The sequence below is a fragment of the Rhopalosiphum maidis genome, chromosome 4, assembly GCF_003676215.2.
Source record: "Rhopalosiphum maidis isolate BTI-1 chromosome 4, ASM367621v3, whole genome shotgun sequence".
Lineage (NCBI taxonomy): Eukaryota > Metazoa > Arthropoda > Insecta > Hemiptera > Aphididae > Rhopalosiphum > Rhopalosiphum maidis.
Window position 1 is genome coordinate 19,182,768 of NC_040880.1, and position 25,957 is coordinate 19,208,724.

At 26.9% G+C, this 25,957-nt stretch overlaps 2 protein-coding genes across 7 annotated transcripts in view; one reads left to right on the forward strand and one right to left on the reverse strand.

Moving 5' to 3' along the window:
* LOC113549185 (pseudouridine-metabolizing bifunctional protein C1861.05) overlaps positions 1–25,957 on the forward strand; it is a 193,171-nt gene that overhangs the window by 130,434 nt on the left and 36,780 nt on the right. The window contains exon 16 of one of the 5 annotated variants that reach the window (XR_003404914.1): positions 12,369–12,441. The exons of 1 other annotated variant lie outside the window; for it this stretch is intronic. Coding sequence is in view for 2 of the 4 variants with exons in the window: in XM_026950368.1 (XP_026806169.1) it covers positions 2,133–2,265 (133 nt within the window). In the remaining 2 variants the exon portion in view is untranslated. Of the gene's footprint in view, positions 1–2,132; positions 2,299–12,368; positions 12,442–25,957 lie in introns of those variants that run through there. 3 more of the 5 variants (XR_003404913.1, XM_026950370.1, XM_026950368.1) reach the window with 3 other exon arrangements.
* LOC113549184 (pantothenate kinase 4) lies at positions 1,648–7,080 on the reverse strand. 2 transcript variants are annotated; one of them, XM_026950366.1, is made up of 13 exons: positions 6,921–7,080; positions 6,620–6,735; positions 5,472–5,575; positions 5,197–5,399; positions 4,696–5,129; positions 4,528–4,634; positions 4,289–4,451; positions 4,033–4,225; positions 3,721–3,873; positions 3,574–3,661; positions 3,313–3,517; positions 2,906–3,230; positions 1,648–2,677 (listed from the first exon to the last, which is right to left on the reverse strand). In XM_026950366.1, exons 2-13 carry the CDS (start codon positions 6,714–6,716, stop codon positions 2,464–2,466), a joined length of 2,286 nt encoding a protein of 761 aa, XP_026806167.1. In that variant the 5' UTR covers positions 6,717–6,735; positions 6,921–7,080; the 3' UTR covers positions 1,648–2,463. The 2 variants fall into 2 exon arrangements, with proteins under 2 accessions (XP_026806167.1, XP_026806168.1); XM_026950367.1 differs by lacking the exon at positions 6,921–7,080 and adding an exon at positions 6,794–6,902.

Sequence of the window (25,957 nt, forward strand, 5' to 3'; positions counted from 1 at the left end):
ATCGTGTGTTCATGTACAACCACAGGCAGTGGGCACAACCGATCGGGGGTAATGATTATAAATCGTAATATTATATTACTACTTGTTTTACTATTGACTTATTTATAGATTTACAGATTATAATAGGTGCTTAATAATTACTTTTATGGTTTAGATTAACTATATATATATAGATACCTACTTATGCATATTCAATATACCGTTTAGATCCAGGTATACCTACAATGCAAAAGTGGGTATCAATTAGGTAGGTGCCTACTAATTTTCTGGAAACTTTTGAACTTAACTGGTTAGTTAATTTTCTAATAATCTTAAACATAGGTATTTAATTGACTACTCAAAGTGTCCATTTTAATAACCTTTCAAGTTGAATATATTGTTCGATAACTATTATGACTTAAAGTTTTTAACGTTGACATCAAGGCCGTAATTGGTGGAGGGTCCAAGTGTCCGGGCCACCCCCCCCCTCGAAATTTTTAAAAGTAGTACAATTTTAGTGGTAAATATAGTTAATTGACTATAAATTTTCAGTATTTATATAGGTAAAAAAAATGTTGGATGTCCCCGAAATTTTTTTTCAATTACGGCCTTTGTTGATACAACTTAACTAACTCAAGATTTTTATAAATTTATCCACCGTTTTTGAAATGTGTATGAATTGAATTTCAAACGAATACGTATGTGTAAGTACTTAGATACTTATTATTTTTTTATTTAATAGTTATAGTTAATACTTAATTTGCCGACCCTATTTTTGTGTACAGTAGAAAATGATAAATAGACAAAAGAAAGTTTTGTTTACTAGTTAGGTAGATACAACCCTTAAAACATGTTTGTATAGGTATGCTAAAAAAAAAATAATTGGTTAAGTGTGTAGTAAAAAAAATTACAAACATATGGACTGATTGTGAACTTTAAGTAAATATTTTGTATTTATATGAGCTTGCACATGTGGAGTTGCACTTATTATCTATAAATAATATATAAATTATTAAAATACACCAACTACGTTCGTCAGTGATACAAATAGTGTTAGGTAATTTACCATGTTAAGTAAGGAATTTTGGATTTGCATGGAATCATTTGATTATTTTACAAATTACGTTTTCAATCTATTAGCAATAAAAACCATAAATTCTAATTTTATTCATTAGATATGTAGGTCATTGAAATAATAACTACACAGAGTTGAAGAATGTATTGAAAACAAACTATTTTTAGACTTTATAGTTGACATTATTTGTATACCTCACTGCTATCTTATTTGCATACACGGAAATACTATTAAGTAGGTATCTATTCTTGAATATTATCTGTTTATAAGTAATTTTTGTTTATAACGCGAGTTCCTATTGGTTATTTGTACAAGTAGTTTACTAAAGAATTGTAATAGAACTGGTTTGACAATATAGGTAACAATTATTTTTTTAATAATTATTTGATCTAAAGACTTGAAGATTCAAGAATTAATTTGAATCCTAATAATGTCATACTAATATTATACAGTTATAGATTATAATTTAACATAGTTGATTCATATTTAAAAATGGAGAAGATTCTAACAGTACTTCCTTTTTATATATTTTAATAATTTTATGATAAACAAGGCTAGGACGTTAGGTTGCATTTAAATAAAAATCAATGAAATTATAATTGACATGTTTAAGACTTTAATTAAACAACATACATTAATTAAGTACAATTCTTAATAAAATAGTATATGAAAACTTATTTTATAACAATAAAAACATCAAAAACAACAGTTGTAAAATACATTCAAGCAGGGTCTAAAATACATCTGATTTCAGGGGACACACTATTCATTTAACTGTTACCTTTGAGCTTTGACAGATTTCTATAGCAAAAAAAAATTTGTGAAAATTGTAACTCTCAAAATTTTCCCTCTTTTATGTACCACTTATCTTACACATTAATATTATTTATATGATACTGTTACTAAAAATACATAAAATAAATACAAGTATAAGTTCAAAATATTTTAAATTGTGTTGAAATTCCTAAATGTTTTTTATTACTTATTTCTGCAATCAAAACTAAAAATGCGTTATAAAACTTGGGACACAATCTTATATTATCATTAAATTTATTTATATTATTTTTTTGTATTTCATTCTGTGCGCTGGATACATATCCGGAGTGTTACAAGGAAAATCACAAGATGAATGTGTTGCTATGGGACTGAAAGCAGCAACATCAGCACTTTTGTCGCATAGGCCAGTTCCCATAGAACTGAATGTCAATTAATGTATAAAATAAATATTTAATTTTACAATATATAACAGCTGTAGAAAATTATAAGAATGTCATTTGTCAAAATATACAATAAAAATAATTAATTTTAACCAAATACCACAATATGCGTAACTTATACCATGATTATTATAATAATATAATCTTTGTAATTAATAAATATTAATATATTTTTTTTTCATTTGTTAAACATTATTTTGATTCGTTAACACTTTCATATTTGCAGACTACTGAAAACATGTCACCGCCTAAACGTTTAGCTAACCAACGGTTTTTTATTATGGCCAGTTTGAAACAATCACATACAAATTCTGCATCTATGTTGGTGTGTACTGCTCGACCCATTCCTTCTAATATAATCAAATCCACAGTTGTCAATTCATTTGCCAATTCTCGTTCCAATCGACTGGAAAATAGAACAATCAGTTCATATGATTTTATTCATGAACAAATAGATCATATTTCAGTTATCAATACAATTACTTGATTAATTAAATAATACTAAACCTCCTAAACTATAGTATTACCAAAAAAATCTTAAGATTTAAATTCTTTACTTATATAATATAATTGTATAAAATGCCTAACATATGGTTATTACTTATTTGTTTTATATTTACAATTTATTTCTTACCTGAGATCTAAACAAGGCCCTCCTTGAGCTGTCTCCATCGATTTCAAGCTGCCCTCGTCTAATCCTTTAGAAATAATAGGACAAATAGCCGCGGCTTGACGTAACAGCACAACAAGTTCTGAATGAGTAACATCATTAAGTGCAGGAGCAGAGTTGGCACAAAGTATTAATCTTGAGCCTTGACGTAGCATTTCTCTAGCTAAGGGTAGTATTCCCAAAACTATGTCAATACCACTGTTATCGATGAAAATTGCAATTTTTTTGTATGGCTCGGTGCATATTTTTTTGACCCAACTATCAAGACAGTCAATTAACCAAGGTCTGGCTGAAAATAATACAAAACCAAAATTATTTCAAATAAATCTAGCCTAACTTTCTTCAATTTTATGTTGTCTATGAATTCTTACCAGGAATTCGGCTCCTTGCTTGTTTAAAATCAAATTCACCAGTTTTCATTAGAGCTACAGTTTCCTTAGCACCCCAATCAAAAGTATTCCCTGCTAAGACACCCATGATTATTTCTTTTTGTCTTTCCTTAAGATCTAATGAATCCAGTTCTTCTAATCGTTCTTGAAAACATTTTAATGCATACTCATTTTCTGTTCGTTTTTGCTGAAAAGTGTATTATTTGTATGATTGTTAATTATGTTAAAATAATGAAATCTTACAGTTAAATATGGATCAGGAAAATCAAATTCTTTTAGACATTGATTGATTGTGTCAAGAAGACCTCTCACAGTCAAATTACCATAAGCACTAAATAGTATAAAAAAAATTATTTAAAAAAATAAAAATTATAAAAAACAAAAACATACAAAGGTTTAATTTTAAGTAGTTGCACCCGAGAAATAAATTTTTCCTTGAACAAAGCGGCCCGTTTTTCAGCTGTATCACTTGTTGGTTGACTTGCAATTGCATAATTAACATAATTTTCTATACTTTCTTCAAAGCAATTTAACCAATATTCTCTGAAAATTTTTTTAAATGATCCTTTATAATTTACAAGTATTAAGTTAAATCCCTACATCTATGATTTAAGTTGGTATTATGCATTTTTCATTAATTAAGATTTATATTAAATTATCAATTATGATAAAGGATAAAATCATTTCTAAAGTAACATTAACCTTGCTTCTTTATCCGAGTTCAAGTCAACAGTATCTGGAATATAACTAGATGGATCTTTGAGCAATGGGCAAAACGTTAAAGGTGATTCCCATCTATCAAGTTCGAGTTGATCAACTCGCTTGCCAAACGTCAATTGAGTACGGTTACTTCCACTACCAGCATAATTTTCTAACCACGAAAACTTGTCACTATCTGTAAATATTTTTTTAAGTACTTTTATTGCAAATGAAACTATACTACTATACAAAAAATTACCGCATTCTTCAGTGCCTTTTAAAAATGCACCAATTGCTCCTAAATATCCTTCATGCCTCAAAAACAAACTTTGAACAGTTCCTCTAGACCAATATTTAATAGAAAATGATATAGTGTGCATGCTGAGTGAACGATTTCTTAAAAAATAACCACCAAAATACACCTAAAAACATTTGATAAACATTATGGATATATTTATTTATTAACTATGGTATACAATAAATTTAATTGCTACTAACCTTTTTTAAATTATGCATCATTGCATATAAACAAGCGATTTGACCAATGTCATTGCTAATTGCAAACAGTAAACTTCTTGCCAAATCTGCTTCATTGTAATCACTTTCTGAAAACACGACAAATTAATATTAAAAAATAAAGCATAATAGTTTATCTCTATGTTGTACCTGCATTTTGACGAGGACATATTTTTCCAAAAGAAGAAGCAATTAAATCTGAATGCATACCTAAGGTTTCATAATCTCCACCATATATATCCTTTACAAGCATATCAGCTTTTCTATGATCTCCTTTTTCAGCAAGATCAAGTAATTCATCAAATGATTTGGCTTTAGTCAAAAGTGTACCAAGGCCCCAGAATGTGCCACCACCAGTAGCCGTACCACCAATACGCTCATAACAATTATCTGACTCCACTTTTAAAATACTTACACCCGAGCCAATGTTAACCAACATGTAAGGAAATACATGTGGGTCTGCTGTTTGAAACTCATATTCTGGACTACCATTTCGGTTGTAAACAAATGCTTCATCACTTATATTTTTTAATAAGAAATTACATCCTGTAATTAGACAAGTAAGCTCATCTTCTTTATCTACTCTGAAATTTTCATAAAATAATGTTAGCATAAATTAAAACATATTTATCAAATAATAACTATACACACTTTAATCCCAATTTATCTTGAATAAGTTTGCTATACTTGTATGCCCCACCTCCTGTAGCTTTAATGCTTTTTCCTTTTCGTTCGTCACTATTAACTAAATTGTCACCAATGAAATCCAAACAGTTTTCAATATATTTTGTTTCAAACTTGACAAAATGTAACCTTGCTTGTTCAGAATATGTGTAAACAAATTTATCATGTTTCTAAAAGATATTAATGTAAATATTTAGTTTAATTAACATTTAATCGAAATAATTATTTACAATATATCATACGTCATCCTTGTTTTTGTCATAATTTTTGTCTATGTTATCGGTTGCATAATAAACTCGTCTAAATGATACTGTTGAATAATATGCTATTTTTGTAAGCGAACCACCTAAAGTTTATACACATTAACTCTGAATTAATATTAATATCATTATGAGTAGATAAACAAATAAAATAAACTTTTAATATTAATCTTGTTGATAAGTGATAATAAATTAAATCATATTATTGTAAAAGGTAAGAATGCAAGATTGCAAATATTATAGTAATATTTTAGAAACATAACTAACACTGACAAACAAGCAATGAATAACTAAAATGTAATAAGAAGGGGATTCTGGTCTCTAAAAAATAATTTAGGTAAAAATAAAGTATAAAACTGTCCGTAAATATAATATCCAAAGTATGAATAGTACAAATCTATCAACATGGGTTGCATATCTATATTAATAAATTTGTTATTGTTTATAATTTAAATTCAATCTAAAATTATATATCATAGTATAACATTATGGACAATTTTGAAGAGCATCAATGTACCATTAATTAAAGTACAGATATCTAATATTTATTATAATTGCTTGAATATTTTTCAATTACTTTAAATATTTAATTTATCATTTTGCAATGCACAATTAAAAAATAATAATAATAGGTAGCTAAGCTATTTATAATAATTAGTTATCTATTAAAAAGCATTACTCTAAAGATATTTATCAAAAGAATTTAAAAAATGAACTCGACATTTGACATTTTAGCATATTAGATGTGGCAGCTTTAGAAATATAGTTATCCATAATATGTTGTATATTAATTGGCTGATAATATTTAAATCGAGCTTACACAGGGCTATTTTTCTATGAAATTGGTTTTATAATATAATAAAATCATTTTAACTTAAAAAGCTTCAATAACTAATAAGTTTTAGCAAGTAAGTCATATTTATTACATGGGTACATGACTATTATAGAATACCAATAATTTAAAAACAGAATACCTCAGTAATAGGTAGGTTATTAAGTTACTTTGATACCTAAATAACAAATGAAAACTAATAAAAATATTTTTTAAAAAATTGGATATTTTTTTGTTGGAAAAGCTTAGCTGTAAATAATAAATCAAAATTTGTTTTCATATTGAATGTATAACATACCAATATCTATTGCAAATTGTTTTGCATTTTTCAAATTCCTGAAGACTTCTAAAGTATCAGGAAGTTTTATGCTATTTGGATTTTCTTTTTCTTCCATTGTGGAATTAACCAATTATCTGTGGACATCAAAATTGAGTTTAAGTATAAAATTTAAAATCAGTTTTAAAACATCACCGATTATACACAAGAGTCACTGTTTTCATCTTGAATATTATATTATTGTATACAACCCGCGATAATATTTTGAATTAAAACAGTTTTAAACGAGTACTTGTAAAAAAACAATTTGGACAGTACATACCAGTTAGAAATTAGGAGCTGGTTTTTTTACTCGGGAACGGTCAACTACAGTGCACGGAGAACGGACTACGATGAATAGCCTATTGCTGATTTATTACGTTATGTCATTATTATTAACAATATACCCATTAATTATTATCATCGTCGAGCGTTCGAGTAAAGATATCGTTTGGAACGCGTTGATAGATAGTATTATCTCAATTCGTCGTCGAAACCACGATTTTGAATAAACAGGTTACTCGTTGCAGTACATTTTCATTGGTTGGCTGCGGTAAAGCTGTGTTTTCCCACTCAGTTTGTCACAGATCGCGCCACCGGGATAGTGTCCGTCAATAGTTGTGCATAATAATAATATAATATTAATTCCCTTCCAACGTATGGGCATATTGATTCAAATATTATAGTTTTACTTTTTATAGCTATTACTTATTATATTACTCAATCTATTCGTGTGGGTACTAAAAGTTTCTTTTTTCTTTTAACGAAATTAAACTATTAAACTGATAAATAATGTTATTGTTATAAAAAACAGTAAAAAAAAAAAATATTTCACAAGAATTTGATGTGTTTTTTTTTTGTCTTCAAAACATTTTTAGTGTAATTATTTTACTGCTGTTACACGTAGTTTTTTCATTTTAATGGCCAAACAAAATACCGATAAAAGAACAAATAATTTATAAATAATCAAAACCGTTTTAATAATGTCACATTATTTATTTATAAGTCCGCAAGTAAAACATAACACATGCATTTTATGCGTGTTTTTTTTTTGTGCTGAAAATTATAGTGTACCCACCTTGTCCTACCTAATAGTTATAGTTTATAATGATGAAATAGGTATAATTTTAAATATTCCAAAAAAAATATTCTGTAGCTTATTAGTACTCAAGTCACTCAGGATTTACATTTTTTATAGCTTTTGGTAGTTATTATAGTAGTTGTTAAATTTATTATCATTAGTGCCATTTTAAGGCATGGTCCGGAATTTGGAGGGTCCTCACTTTAATAAAAAAATATTACATGAACGGAAAAAAATAAAATATATTGAATGATAAAACTATTCGAAATAAAATCTTTAAATATTACGAAACTATCGACAAAAAAATAAATTTCCGAATTCTACAGAGCTTAAATATTTGCTTTAATTATAGATACCAAACAAAGTAGACGAGTATTCACTATTCGTGTAACATTTTCCGTTTGATGCACTTGTTATATAGTTTTCTTTTTATAGTAGGGAAAATTTAAGCTAGAAAACTATTACTTTACCATCATAAATATATATATTTAGATAGATAAAGGTAATTAATAACTCAGTTAAAATATTATCACGGTAAACTATATAATAAATAAATAAAATATAGGTGGTAGGTACCTACTGTTAGGTTTTTCTCCAATTTGGAAAATTATGAGATCAAAGCTTATAGTAAAACATGTAAATATTGATGAAAACCAATAAAAGTTCAACTACAGTGAATAAAAGTAGAGGTTAGAAGTACCGTGTGCCAGAATCTTACTTGTCTTTAATGTGTATTAAACATATTGTATTATTAATAAGTTTATAATATGAAAATGTTACTGAAGGCTAGAATGCGTCGCATGAATGAAAAAGCTAGGAAAACCAATAAAAAGTATATAAAGATTAAAGTTTAATATAAAAATGACAGATTATTATATCTATTGGTAATTTTTTTCCGCTAGTTTAATACCAACTCTAAAATGGCGTCTCATGACATGACATTTTTGAAAGGATCTCATAACGTATGAGAAAACTTAATTTTTTTTTTAATGTTTTATATTCTTTTTTTTATGTTTTATTGGCTTTTATAGTTGGGTAGGTACTTTAATTACGAACTACAATTTTATTTATGATTTAAATTTAAAAATTATAATGTATTTTATCTATAATAAAATAATCTACTTTTGTTTTATTTTATTACATTTAATATGATAACCTTGTACACATTAATCATAATCATCTATATTATGCTGCCTATATGCTCTTAAAGCGCTGTTATTCAAATAAATAGGTAAATAATATTTAAATAAAAATTGTATAATTATAGGTTATATTTTATTGTAAAAAGTTACCGTTATTGGTAACTTAAAAATGGGTAACTAAAAGTTTCGTATTTTATAATGTATAGTTTAATATTCCGTAATAATATACCTATGTAAATATATTATGATGTTTCATACATTGTAATATTTTGACCCATCGCGAATTGGTATTTGTCTGAAAAGAACTAAAGTTGAATACTGCAAAGACGAACACCTGCAATGGAGGCTTAGCGTTACCCTCTCAATAAAATCGTATGTACATCTGTAAATCGTTTACCTAAATGGCTAAATGGTAATCGTTGTGTGGATTATTTAATTTTGGATAATGCTAGACCACTTCAAAAAAATAAAGTTAAACCAAATGTCCATACTTATCTACGGATTATTTCTGCGGCCGCTTGCTCACGGTCATGGGTGTAGTAGTACTAGAAACTTGGCTGATTGATCATTACAGTTGTTGGCTATTAAATTATTCAGTATGCCCTAGTTTGTGCATCCCTATCTCGCACAACTGCCCAATCAGATAGAATTTAATTTAAAAACCGTGGTATATAAACACATTTAAAGATATTATAATGGATATTACAAAATTTTGTCATCAAAAAACCCCAAATTACATGTACTAAAATAATATAAAATGGCACAAATAAATAATAATTATATATTTTTTTTTAAAAACCACCTTAAGTTCATAAGCAAACTAACAATACCTATAATGATATTTAATAACCATCCTTAAAAAATCACCATAGACTGGTCAACTGGGAATAGAGTTTTGAGTAATTGTACTATTACCTACCTAACTTGGGTTAAAATTCTCATACTTAAGGCAATAATTTGTTTTGTTAGAAACTAAGTTGTTAGATAATAGATGTAATTTAAACTTTTTCCATACTATATATTTTTTTTTTTTTAGTAGTTAAGCTGGTAAAAACCCTTGACGCACAACCTATTCTTTATAATCTAATATAATTAGATCTAATTTATCTAATAATATAAAATTGAGGGTAACTGTTATTAAGGAGATTGGGATTAGTGATTTTCTGCATTTTTTTCTAACACGTATGCAAAAAATTTTCGCAATTTCTGATTATTACTTCTTCAAAAATTAAAACATCAGATAATTTTTCTTATCTTTACTTTTTTAGTATACATATATTTTTTGATTTAAATACATTTAAATGGACAGGAATGTTTCCTGAATAAACTAAACTACGGCTTCCTTCACTTATCTCGCATTTAAAATTGTGAATATGTGATAGCAGTAGATATATATTTTGTGCCAAATTCAAAATTACGTTGGCGATTAAAAATAGAGAAAAAACTAACTTTTAAATCTTGAATAAATCTAAAAATAGATTTTATGTATAATATTGGTCTACCACATTGTCCACATTACTTATAAATTATTATTATAATATTATATACTTACTACATCTAATGTGTAGCGTGTTAAGTGCTCGACCATGTTAGAGAAAGTGTAAGGAGATTACAATTTTTATACAACTACGATATGGACAGGATTCCACCACTGCATAAGCGTATTACATAATATAATCTCTCAAATTTTATATTAACAACAATACCTATTTATTTTTATTTATTGCTAATATTTGAAAAATGTATTATTACAGATAAAATACAATACGTCGATAAAAAAAAAAATCTAAGACCCAACTCCCAATAGAGGCACCATCCACGATCCACCTATAATCCACTTCAAATACGCAATCGCATTGCAGTAATAATATAGCTATAATAACAATATTATAAATTAAAATGGTAACATTTTTTTAAACTTTTAATGTCGATATAATTATAGAATATTTCGTTTATTAAAAATTACACTTATAGTTCTAGCGTATGTAAATGGTAATCTACATCGTACATACATTTTATCAAGGGTTAAGTTTGTTTTGGGTGACTATAAGTATTAATGATTTTCTTTGAACATTAAAATATTATATAGTCAACTGTTTTATTCTTGATATTTGTAAGAAAGCACCTCAAGTCCACAATAAACGCCATTGTTTGCATATCTACTACTGCAAAAACTTATGTTCTAATGTCTGTTTCTGTTATATAATAAGATATTGTAATATGTAAAATTTAATATTTTTTTGAATTATAAAAAATATAATATATCTACTAAACATAAAATATAACGCAGTTTCATGATTACATCAAACGATGTATACAATATTTCATGCAATGTACAATTCTAAGAATACCTATGTTTGTGATGTTGTACACATTGACGTGTGCCTAGAAATATGAAATACCAAATGGTTTTAGAGAGGGAACCTTAAATTATTATTTTAAATAGATAACAAACAAAATTTTAGTACACCTAAGGTATTAGATACCTACCTAATAGACATGTTCTTCGTAATAATAACAAATATAACAACAACAAAAATAAATGTAAGTAGTTGAATAATTTGTTTTCTTTTGACAAAACTTCAGCCTTTATCCATCTTTACTTTTGTTTTAAAAATGTAATAATAACATAATTCATGGTGTATATTAAAAACTGCTAATCCATTCATTCTATTTTTTACCATGTAAAGTAACTTATACAAAACCGTAATCGTCCCAAAAAATATAAATATTGAATATTATTTTTAAAATAATATATATTACCAATTGATTGATTTTTGAAGTTAAGTCAGGGCAATAGCTAGTTATCTGTAAAGTAGTCAGGTTTATAAATGTTATTTATTAATAAAGGTAAAATAAGACATTTTAAATTACAAATAATAAATTACCAGTAGCGCTGATACGCATGAGAAATGTTGGAGACAACATCCGTCCAAAATGACTTCTTATTTGACACGAGCACAAATAACAGTCTTTAATACGGAATTTCTACTAAGATATAAAATCGTTATACGATTACAATAAATAATACTTATTGTTTTTTAGAGTGGATCGTTGATTTAAAAATATTAGATTTGTTTGAACCACAATAGCGGATATTCTTTTTGGTACTATAAATCGTCTCTATATTCTTTAAAAATTAATAGTTTTAATAGTTTTATAATAATTAAAAAAAGAAACTAGTTTACAATTATTATTAAAGCATTTTTACTTTGTACGGGTATCTGTTTATCCAGCTACTTATACCTGTGTAATATAAACTAACATACAATACTCGTGAGTTGTGAGGTAATACAATACCTTTATAGGTACAAATAGTAAAAGCAATATTAAAAAAAAAAAAAGTTGATATATTAAATAATCCTATTTCAGTGGTTTAAATACTTTAGGTTAACTGGAATGGATACATAAATACATAATTTATAGTTATTGCATACCAGAACGCGTATACCTTCTATAATAAGTTATTCATAACCCAAATAGCTTGAAATTTTTTTTTTTTTTTTAGCATACATACACAGCTGACTGGCATACAGCAATATGCTTGATGTACATATGTATATCGGTGAGAATTCAAGTATAAATTGTTAAATCATCCCAACACTACCATATTATAATATTGCAGTCGTTCCTATGGATGAGCATATCTCAAATCGTCGAAATAGATAAGTCTCGGAGAAAAGGATTTGAATTGTCTACATGGTTAAGTTAGATTACATGGTAGGTGGTATTTTTTTTTTATTATTATCCGTGAATTATGCGAAAACCGTGGTTTTATTGTTTGTTCACAAACATAAAACTAATGTATATGGTATGTTATGTATTGTATATAGTATTATAATTTGTAATATTTAAATGCTATAGGTACTGTATAACAATAGGCTACAGCTTGTAGGTGAGCCGACGAAACGTCATAAACTGCAGTCTGTACAACAATATTATACGAACAATCGGTTCATTATAATAATATTATTAAACGACACGTGGGCGGGTCGACCTATTTAACGATTTTCGTTAATTCAAATCGTGAGTAATCAACAAACGGCGGTAGTTTGGGATCGATAAGTGATAAGGATAACTGCATGTTGACTCAACTATTTCAACTTGCAGTATAAGTACATAGGTATTATATATTTGTCGAGTATAACAAGAACTGAGGAGGTATTTCACCGTATTTAACGCTTTACACCGTAATAATAATAATAATGATCGTAATTTCCAAATCCGTCGTTTTGCCGCCGGTCATTTCCTGTATATTTTAGTATATTGTACAGCTACAGCGAGCGATAGGAACTTCTCGAATCGGGTCGGTTGACAAATACACGGTCGTTTACTCATGGCCACAAACCCAAACAGCGCGCTTCTTTGGGACAGTGTACAATGCACATATTACTATTATACAGGGTGCTATTGGAATAATCGACAAACGAAATTTGATTTGTCAGTAGAGTCAACTCTGCGTATAATAATATAGGTAATAACGAGTTTCGTTCTAATCAACATCACCATTATGATTGTAATTTTTAAAAACAATATCGAAGGCTACTTGTATTAAATAAAACAGAGGTTATTAGGTTATTAATTATCTACGAGTTAATTAAAATTTTCAGTTATTTCTGTTACATTCGATGTCCCTGTACATGTACAAATATAAACGCGTGTATACACTATGTTCTACGATAGCGCGTATTTGTAACTATAGTGTACACGCACGAGTATATATATATTTATTATATGAATGTATTGTATAGACGGAAATCGCAGACTTGAGAGCGTCGAAACTTTTGCATCGACGCCGCGACCGCAAAGCAAATACATCGAACGAATACGGGTCGAGGGCAAAACGGAATTTCGCAGATAGGTGCCGTGTATAATATAATAACAATATAAATAAAGGTAATTTAATATACATAATATCTACTAAATTATTTAATAGGTCACCGACCAATTCCGAAACCGTACGTTATAGTAATTAGGCCGGGTAAATGCGCATACATTTAATAACATTATCAAAAGACATTATGTAGTTATACTACGCACACGGGCTTATACGTATATATATATATATATATATATATATATATTATGAATTATAATTAGGTAGATACGTGTAATATATTTTGTATAGCGACTTTAAGACAAAAATCGTACCCCTCTCCTCGCCCGATATTAATTATCGTCGAATTGTTCGCTATGATTATAATTGCTGTTATTATTATACAAGTTCAGATGTAATATATTACGGGTTCATTAAGTTATGCAATATATTATTATATAGTTGCTGCGAGAGCCTTCCCCGAGCTGCCTACTTACAAGTTACAACCTATCTACAACGCGTGTACGCAACACAGACGCCATCAGTGTGGCGTAGACAGTTTGGACGAGTGTTTATTTTGAAAAAAAATTCTGTTTGGACAAAGTGTACTTGCGACTACATAATGTGTAAAGGTTACTCATACATTCACAATTTAAAAAAATAAAATCACATACAAGTACACAATATACATACATATTAATTAATTAATATAATGAACTCTAACATAATACACAATTATTGCTAATATTGTAACGAAGACGTAATGTGTTTAAAGCAGACAATTACTAAAATAAAACCACATGCGTATCATCAAAGTGTATCGCCCACGTAGGAAAAATAATTTTACTCGTCCAAAAGCTATAAAAACGGTAGTCGCCTAAACGAATTATTAATTTTTTTTTATCAAAATTATTACACTCGTCTAGAAGAACGCGATATTATACTATATTCGTCGATCGACACACACGAAGAGATTTTAACTTTGTCCATTATTATTATTTGCCATACTGTAGCAGTATTGTTGTAGTTAATCGAACTTAATTATGCAATTGTATTATGCTAAAAATATATGATTTAGTGCTTATATGCCCATCATTTCCAAATATTTTTCTGCGAATTCAGATATCGTCCCAAACCTGTATCTATAACTTTTACGATTCAATTTTTTATGTTATAGAAAATCCAAATCCTCCCCCCTTCTGACTAGAAACTTTCCAATCACCGTAGGATTATCGTCGTTCAATTTCATTTCCCTGTTTCCCCTGCACTGATTTATTGGCAATATGTACAGAGTGATCAACAAGTATGCTCGCCTCGTTTTTTCCTTTAATAACGAATTTATTGAAATTTTCAAGTATACTTAAGGCCATAAATACTTAGATATTTTTATGTTATTTAAGGAGTGATACGAGTTTTTTTTTTATTTTAATGAGCACAAACTTATTTTAGTATGACATTTTAAGTAGATGATTTTTTTTCAAATTCAAACGAGTAGTTTCTTAGTTATTACAATTAATACATCAAGGATCTTTTAATTAATAGTCCTTTAAAATGGTTTTACAACAATTAAAATTTATTTAAAAGGTATATCATCCAAAACGTATTAAATCTGGATAATTGATACAATTTTTAAAAATTAAAATATTAATTTGGTAGTATAATTGCTATAATTATAGCCTTTCATTAATTTATATATTATAGATAGGTACGTGTACAAAGTATCCTTTGTACACAAAGTTAAATGAACCAAAAACTACTCTAAGCCATCGTCTACATAATGTCTTATAATGTTATAAAATTATAAAATTTGCAAAAAAAAAAGAGTAATTCTCATTTCAATAAAGAACTACACATTTTGTCTGTGAGTAAAAAATTATCAAAATTTTATTTTACTAGAATTAAAAAAAAAAATTAGTGTAAAACTAAATACATTTTTATGAATGATTAAAGTACACATTTTTACCACATAAAATAATGATTTATCCTAAAACGATTTTTGTTATTTTATTGTTATCAAAATATATGAACAGCAGAAACTTGTAAAATTGTTCTATGACTTAAACGATCATATTGTATACAAAATAAAATATTCAAAATATGAAGATTAATTTTTAATTATTTATACTACGCGTATTAACTCTCACTATTCTGTTGTGCGTTCGTATTTACTTATAAGTAAATAACAACTAGTAATGTTATATGAGTTAATAATATTATAATAGTTAATTATTATATAACATAAGTGATTTATTTTTGTAGAGTAATTCAATCTACTGTATTACCTACATATATATATATATAAAAAAATACTTAAATTAAAATGAATGTATTATAAAGTTATAATGCAATATATAAGTATAATAGGACGGTATACTGTTTCTGCTCGGTATCATTTTCAGCGTACAATGATTTATCATGAAATTAAACAATTAGAGCAATTCAACACATAAATTACAGTGACCTACTCAATGTCGAGATACACTCGTCAATTACTATAAGGAAGAGCGATTTCTATAGATTTTTTTAACATTCATACCAAGGCAAATTATTCACAATATTCACAGTATTTTAATTTTATTTAATTTTTCTTGAACATGCGGAATTTATTTATTTGAAATAAAGAAGAAATTCATATAGGCAATTGATACATTGAAGTTACAACAGATAGAGAATAGTTAGGTATAGCGTCTATGTATCGTCGTTGGTTATGAAATTAAAATTATATTAACAAAACAGTTTAATCTACGTACTATTATATTAAAACTTATAATTTAGCTTTCATCTGGGAGAAAAATTCTAGTGTTTTTAAAATATTTTTGAACATTTTAAATGTAGATTTTTTTAATTTTAATTTTACATATTTTAATGTTTTATAATATAATCCAGTACGTTTCATAATTTGAGTTGGTATAACTACATTAAGTATTAATTAAAAGGTAGGTACTTATTTTGTTTCTAGCCGCTAATTTCCATCAAGAATATTAAATAAATTGTGTATCCCACGTAAGGTTTGAATTTAATAAAAAGGGTTTTAAATTTGTACTTATATATTTTATAGTTACATTATATAACTTTAAAATTTTTAATTTAGGAAAAGAGTACTCTCAAACCCAAAAATGAAACACTTATAAACTTATTTAATTTTGAAAATATTTGTAGGTGGTAAAAATAAAACTCATCACAATATTTTAGTTATTTTCACGGTAATAATTTCATCGTAGGTGCAATGAACTATGAAGTAAAAACTAAAATTTAAATAGTCTATGAAAATATTATTTTTGCACCCAACAGGTAAAGCAGAGAACACTTTAAAATATTATAAACAATTCACAGTTATTTTACGTAAATAAGTCATGTGGAAAATGGTTAGAACAATTTTTTTTAAATTAATTTGTTATAAGTTTTATCTTTAATTTAATTCATATAACTTCAAAGTTTTCCAGCTTATGTGACTTTTTGGGAATTGGAAAGGAAAGTGGTTGATAAGTTCTTAAGTGACTTATTAATTATCAATATAGATTCCACAGAATTACCTCAATAGTTAGTTTGAATATAAGTAATCGTTGTAAAAGATTAGGTAACTAATTTGTTTTAAGCGTTCCATTTTACAATAATCTTACAATAATTCTGCATCATTAATTCTTTAGAATTTGCTCACTGGTGAACAAAATTGCTAACCCTTGCATTTTTTTATGTTACTATATAATTTTAAGCAAAATACTTAGATTTAATTTGTTAAATAATAATGGCTATGTTCAAAGTTATAATTTTCTTGTTAATATTTGTATTGAATTCAAAAAAAAAAAAAAGAATGACAATAGATACTTGAAAATTTCATCAAATATTAACGAGAAAATTATAATTTTGAACATAGCCATTATTATTTAACAAGTTAAATCTAAGTATTGTGCTTTTTTAAATTTTTTTTGAGTTCTTTATAGGCGTGAGAAATTTTAGTTTTATTTCTATGAATTTAGTCTGTTCTGCTGCGGTTGTACATGCACGGTGACAGATAGTAACGTCGTGTCGGTGCCCACGGTAATAACGGATATCTCTTTATCGTTCTCAACCGTGGGCTCGAATACCATCGTTTTCGCGACCATATATCACCAAAGTATTTCTACTTTAACTATTTCTTGATTTCCACGACTTAAATATATTATAAAATATACTTAGTGATAGGGCCAACAGATTGTCTTCACTCAGAATCGTTTTTATTTACAGTGATATATCATTGAAATCAAATTTAACACTTATAAAAGTAGGTAATTAAACACATAAAGTAGAGCAGTGAGCACCTAATTGACTACATTTTTTTCTTGTACCGAAGTATCTTTATCGTTTGTAAATAAATAAATAAACATGATAAAAATAATATTTACGTTTCTTATTATACTAATTTTCCAAATACTAAACAAAACTATATTATATTGCAATATAATCAACAATCACCAGATAATTACCCGCGCGTTTGCAAGGCCGTACCTGACAAGGGTTTAAGTTTTAAGGGTACAACCCTCTCACCCCCGAAAATGTATTCTAGATATGGCCTTGTGTGTTTGGCCGTGTACGTAAAGTTTTAAATAATTTGTTATAAGTTTTTTGCGTGAAACGAAATTGATTTAATATGTTCGATGTCACATATAAGAACTATAGGGGTATTATACATATATTACAAAATGTATTCTAAAACAAAAATATGTAGGTAAATATAAAACTTACCTAAAACAGTAGGTAATATGTATAAAAAGTATAATATATATATATATATAAAACATTCCTGAAGTTATTATTTTCATGACGAAATATTAATTAATGATCTTCATGTTTTATATTGATTGCTTACCCAATATTATGTACATATCACTTAGATAGATGTTATAATCACTATGAAAAATTACTTAAAATTAAGCAGCCACTTTATATGATTAAGCAGGTACCTACATCACGTATTCACATAAACACCAATCATTTAGTTTGATATTTTAAGATAAAATAAGAGTTATACATTTTAGATATTATTATAATATAACATATAGTTTACGCTCTATATAGTTTTATTATATGAAAATATAGTAAAATAATGTGTTATATAGATTTCTCATTTAGAACCGTTTGAAATTTCAATGTAGATAGGTAAATTGTATTAATTTTAATAAATTAATAAATCATTAAATTTAATAAGTACTATTACAAATCCGAGCAGTGCATGAACATTTTGGAATAAATGAAAAAACCTCAACTGTATTGAGAATAATAAAAATAGCAACAAAAAAAAAAAATGTAGGTGAATTCATAATAATTATCATACGAAAAGCATATTATATTCTCGTAATAATCAAAAGCATAGCACGTGTAACTCAATATTCGGTATCATTGTATGGTGTGTACGAGTTAAAAATAATGTAAAGATGCTATTAAAAGTTCGCTGAAAAGTTTCTCGAAACTCTTTATCATATTTTTCCTCCGACAAGCGAGATCATAATTTTATGTCACCCGATGGCATGGCGTTAAGATGGCTTTGTTGTGCACACCGATATTTTAATGATGTGGTATTATCTTTCGATTTTTTTTTTTTCATACATAATATAATTATTTATTTATTTGTTTTAGGCGTCGCTCAATTGGTGACGATTTAATGCAATATGAAAAATAAATATTTGCTATTAAAGCAAACAATATAAATGTGTCACAAATGGAATGTGCCTACATTGATTTTAGCTGGTAATTGGCAGAGCAGATAGAAATGGCAACTTCTATTGCGTTACTATTATACGTAACTATTATAAATATTAATATTAGGAATTATTTCGTGAGGTTATTATTCATTGCGTGTTAACAAGTTTTTTTCACAAAATAAAATGCTACATAACCTTTACTAAAGTGTCATGAAATATAAACAAATATATAAAAAAAAAAAAAACGTAACGTGCTTATTAGCAATATGTTTGCCTTTAAGTTGGAAAAATTGAAACACGAATTTTTAAAGAAAATTAGTAGTACCTACTTATAGTAAAGTTATGATTAAAATGTATTTCTGATCGCGTCACGTATGATATTATATCATATTTGATTTGACTTATTGATTACAGTTTTTTGTTTTTGCAATTTAACAATTGAAAAGTATAAAATAATGATTCATAGAATAGGATATAATAGATAATAATATATATATATATATATAATTATTTAAATTAAATCTTTTGATTATAAGGAATCCTTAACATCGGTTTTTATTACTTCGAAGTATACTAAGATCATGTGAAATATAAATGGCAAAATCGCGTCGTCATACAATATAGATCTCAGAATTAGATAAACTATTACCGAACATTGTCATTTTCCTAATCACTCAGCATAACGATTATTTTTGTTTTTATTGGATATTTTTGCTTTAACTTCAAAGGAAATTTATCTATATTCAGTAGTACAGTCTGATTTTTATTTAGTTACAGAGGTATTAATATTATTGTAATTTTTGGTTTTGAAGAAAGAATAAGCTTTCCGTTTAATTTTTAACGATCATGAACTTATTAGGAAATGTTCAGTTTAAATATCAGATCAATTTAGTGTTATGTCTTAGTTATCCTACACAAAATATAATCTCAATTAACAACTTGTATGTATTTCCATTTTAAATAATTTATGCAAATCAAATCACTTGCAACTTATATGAGTGCAGTGTGCAGTTACGTGTATTATTTTTAAATTTCTCTTAATAAATGTACAGTATACCGTATAGGTAGGTAATAAACTTAATACTTGAAACTATATTATATTACATATATACCGTATTAACTATAGTTAATATATTATCATGTTATTAGTGATTATAATCACTTAAAAGTTTAAAACGGGAAAATTCCCTTCTACAGCTGTATATAGTACTATATATTATAAATAGTATGTAGAAAGTTTAAACTTTTGAGAGTACCTTCCTCCACATATTTTATAATTATTATTACTTGCTTCGATTTTCCCTTTCCAATGTTCCACAGTGAAAAATCGTGTCATAATTAATTTAGCCGGTTACTCATTTCGATTTGAAATAATGAGTTGTTTTTAATAAATAGACGTACCTACTATACGTTGTTGAGGCGTAGTAGAGTACTGACAATTCTATATTTATTTTGTGTGAGCTATTTCACTTACGGATGTTAAAATTGGTGGTTGATTTGGAGAAGTCGAAGTGGTAAGAACTTTTAAATGTTGATATTGTTGTCATCCTTACACTAATTTAAAAATGTAACTAAGGTATTTTAATAAAGCCATTTTACTTTAATCAAACATTAGAAATTATAAATTTAAAATTTTAGCAGAAGTTTTTCGTTATAAATACGACTGTGAACTTGGGACTAACCAATCCCTAAGGTCGACCTATAATTTTTGAGTGCCATAAAAATATTAGTCCCAACATAAAATCTAAAGCTTATTTAGGCTAATATAACATATAAGCGTATATAGTCACATTTATTTTTTACGAGCTTTTGAAGTAAGAATACAAAAATACAATATTACACAAATATTATATTTTTAAATTTCTAGTATAACGAACTACGATTACAAGTCTTATGTGCGCGCAGGTACGTAAACAAGAGGAGGGGTTTGGGGTTCAACGAGGAAAAAATTGTTCTATTATATTGCGGCACGTGCCAAATTGTACAATTTGTATTGCTACATTTCGTAAACCCCCCTCCCCCTCCAGGAAGTTTTTTTGTATACGAGCCTGTGTGTGCGCGCACGTTTTCATTATTAATACTATAAAAGTTATTGCATACGAAATTATAATTCGTCATTAAAACCGCCAGAGAATTAATATCGATATTTTCTTTTTAATTGATTGGTTTGTTGTTATATTACATTCTGTATTTAAACAATTGTTCGGACCGGGAATGTAGGTATATAGCATTAATATACACGCGACATATCCGGCCAACAACTATTTTGTGCGTGCCAATACACTACGAGCGTATACCGACTATAATATGTGTACGTTGTACAGTGTGTGTAGTAGGTATAGAGTGTGCACTGAACTAAATATATTATTTGTACTAATTATAATGGATTTAGTTTAGTGGGTGTAAGCAACAAAAATTAGTAGTAGTGGTCGCGGTATTTCCGGGAAAATAATGATGAGTTACGTGGGTGAATTGTGTGTTTATACATACAATAGGACATACTATGGATGTTTATGTGAACTATTGTAATCTATTAAAAATAAGAATAATTATAATATTTTGGATATGCATTTCTGAAAAACAATATATGTAGTGATAAATTATTTACAAATACACATAATAATACGATTGACAAGAATCTTAGTAATGCGACTCGACAATAATAATAATAATTATTGTAACAGGTAATGAGATATTATAGTTATTATTAGGTCAGTAGTTCTTTACCGGTGTTGTGCGACTGAAAAAAAAAATCGAGAATTATAACTGTTAATAGTAAACATTTATCACTTAAGTGTTGTGTGAAGATTTCTGTAAATATCATCTATGATTTAATCATTAGTACGCGTTAGTATAATCAATAGTCGGCGCGGCGTGAAATCAACCGAGGAAAATCAGAGCTTCTCAATTGTAGAAAACTGATAAAGTAATAAAAACCATATGAGTTGTAGACGCTACTAAAAAGATGCCATACGAGTAGCTGACATGGATTCCAACAATGTCAATAGCGGGTGTTGGTCAATTTGGGTTTGATATCGACGATGGACAATATTGTTAATCTAAAAACGATACAGACATGATTAAACATCAGCGTAAGGACGTTGTTGAGACAGCCGGTAAAAAATTATATTTTTAAATTAGTTTGACGATGACCTTACTCGTGCCTGTTTAATATATATCATATTTTGTATATAGTAAAATTTATAGTTGAAGACTTAAAGAGTAGGTTACGCGTGATGGATGACTTTAAGTTTCGATTTCATCGTATAATACGTCATGAAGTGCGACGGTGGTGTATGTATTAAATAGACAAGCATGAATTAATTTTTAAAAATTGATACGTATGGGGCTTAAATCGAAAATGATTTTTAACTAGTTTTGAACAATCTATTTACTAAGCTTTCTAGTATGCTAATGATTAAAATAAACTAAAAATATATTTTGGAATGTGATGCATTTTCATTTACTAAAATAAATTCTGAGTTATATAAGGCAGTATATTATAATGGTTAAAAACCATATACTTATTAGATTGCCGTTTAAAATTATACTCATTAATTTATAAGTAATTGTTAACAAAATATAATGTGTTACGTGTTCTAATATTTAATACAATATAAATACAACATCCCAATACCTAATGAGGAAAAAATTTACAAAATTATATGTTAAAGGGGGTATATCTGATAAATTTAATGCTCGTTAATTGTATATGTCATAGAACCGAATAAGCCGATCGATAACCATGCACCTGTAAGCTTTAAAGTTTAAAGTATTGATATTATAATATTGTTAGTATATTATGTTACATATAAGTATATGGCGTGAAAAATTATATTACCAATATTATTGTTATGTAAATTCCTGCACAATTAAACGATGAAAAACATAAACTATGTTTTTCCCAAATAGATGCTAATGATTATTTACAAATTTATTGTAGATAATGTCTTATAAAATTTTAATTCATATAACTTAAAGTTTTTATCTGTTACTGTCGTATAGAAACTTATTATTCAATCCCTTTCACTAGTCACTCGATCACTTTTATTTTTTTTTATGTATCAACTTAAAATGTTTACTTATTATTTTTTTTTCTTAAGTTTTTTGAAGGGTTCTATTATTGGTTGGTCGCCCTTATCATGTCATTTTATCGTTATATTATATTGTTTTGTTGTACATATGACCACATTCACTTATTGTGTTTTTGTTAATACAGATTTAAAATTTTCTAATAATAAAATAATAATAATAATAATAATGTTTTATCAGTCTAGAGATATAGTCAATTGAGGGGAATAATTTAAAGTTGGTGGGTGGAGCATCCTTAGCCAACTTAAGATTTTCGACTAAGTGTTTACATCAAGCAATAACTTATTTGAATATATATTTGAGTTTATAAAGTTACAAAGTTACAATGTTCATACAGTATATTATTATGTTTAATGTGTGTCGTAACTTGGTGAGCTCATAGTTTTGTATTCATTGACTTATAAGACAAGTAGTTTTAATACAGTTAAGACTTACATAGACATTTCGTAAATCTCCATTGTATAATTATTCTCATGTCTATGATTTATCTACTTGATAAAAAGCGCTATGATTTCAATATTTATTAGAAGTCATTAATAATAATATATTAATTGATTTGAAACTTAGATGAGCAATTAAATTCAATTGGATTTTTTTCTACATAAAATGAAAAATAAAACATCAAAATTCAATGGCACAGTTCTGTATTTTTTTTTTTAAACATAGCTTGGATGTTTGTATTGTGTGCAGAAATTTCTCTCTCTTTCCCTCTTGCTATTTATCTGTATTTATAACCATACAATACGTACACACTACACGCATATTAGTGCATTACACACGCGCATGCTTGATGATGAGCAATAACAATAATTCGATTGATAAACGTGATCTGATTGTTAAAATTGATTGCATTCAAATTTAATGCTCACAAAAAACAAGTGAATTACCAAGAATTATGTATGCAGTAGGAACTCGGATGTGTACATTTATTTATAAATTGAACAATATGCTATACGATTCGTATGAACGCATATAATAAATTAAATTTATGTATAATAGCTAATACTTTATAGCTAATAGTTAGTATATTTTTAATGAAAATACATTAAGTCACTCAAAACATAATATTGCGAGAATTTTCATCAGGAGTTATGTACACAAGAAAAAGTTTTATTTTATTTTATTATTATTATTTTTTTTATTGTATTAATAAATTAAAAAATTTACTCAATATTAAATATAACACAAAAGATGTTGATTAGTTTAATAGAATTATTTAACGAGTGGTTAAATATTTTTATAATACACATACAGCTAGATTTATGAAGCCAATGAAATAATTAAAAACTTTTTCGTATTTTACGTTCTTCATTACAACGATTTTTGTAAACACTAATTACATACGTTTTTACTAAATGTTTGAAAAACAAAATAAGTGCTTGTTTATTTTTCAAATTATAAGCAAGTAGTTATTAAACTGATAGCCACAATTAAATATACTTTGTTTTCAAAGTAAATTATTAATTTTCAAAAATTTAAATTACAATTTTTTAACTAGTGTCTATTACAAAAAATGTATTAATAGATCACAATATACGTTCATATAATTATACAGGTAGGTACTGAAATAATAAATGGTAAAATGCACAGCAAACGCGTAATAAGTAAAAAAAAAAATATTATTAATTATTTACATATATTTAACATTTTAAGGTTACCTTTGTATGAATATTTATATTTTTTATGCTTGAAAAAACTTTTGAATATTGTCAATATTTTAATTTGGTTTTTTTTTCATTCAAAATAATTTTGCTATAATATGTATGGGTTAATTAAATACATTTTTTTAAAAAATTATTAGAATTTTTAAATAAATCTAAAGGACCATAATTTCAAATAAACATAATTTTATACCATTTCTACTTAAATACTTAAGATACTACTTATAGGATACTACTTATAAGATACTTAGATACTACTTTATCATACTGCTTGTTATGTCACACAATTTTTTTTCCTTTTGATATTACAGGTCTTTATTTTATACTGTGAATTATTAGGTAGCTGATTTTCTTAAACATTATGATGTATCCAAATCGGAATTCGAACAAATACTTTTTGAGTAGTTTGACTTTATATACAACGTTCCAAGGATAATATTTTGTCCATGATAGTGGTTCGGAACTCGGAAGATATGGGCTTACGGGTAATTATACAATTTTCTGAGTTCTATAATAATTATTACTAGATTAAATATTATATGTATTCGAAAATGTTATGCGTTAAATTAATGTTAAGTATACATACAATTTTCGAAAATATAAGTTATATATTAAAGGAATGATAAAGATGATTATGCTCAGTGAATCTGTATATGTACCTGCTTTAAGTAATTTATATGAAATCTAGAATATCATCCAAGAATTGTACATACCGAATTTGATTTTTTATTGAAAAAAAATTGTACCTAACATTTTACACTCTATAATATGTTATTGATCGTACATGATAGGTGCATCCACATCATAATAATGAAAAAATATGTCTTTCAAACTAAACATTGAGCATCTC

Coding starts and splice junctions, on each gene's coding strand:
- LOC113549184 (XM_026950366.1), bottom strand. CDS start 6,716: ATGGAAGAAAAAGAAAATCCAAATAGCATAAAACTTCCTGATACTTTA. Junction 5,130..5,196: donor CAAGATAAATTGGGATTAAA/GTGTGTATAGTT, acceptor TGAAAATTTCAG/AGTAGATAAAGAAGATGAGC. Junction 3,662..3,720: donor CTACTTAAAATTAAACCTTT/GTATGTTTTTGT, acceptor TATACTATTTAG/TGCTTATGGTAATTTGACTG.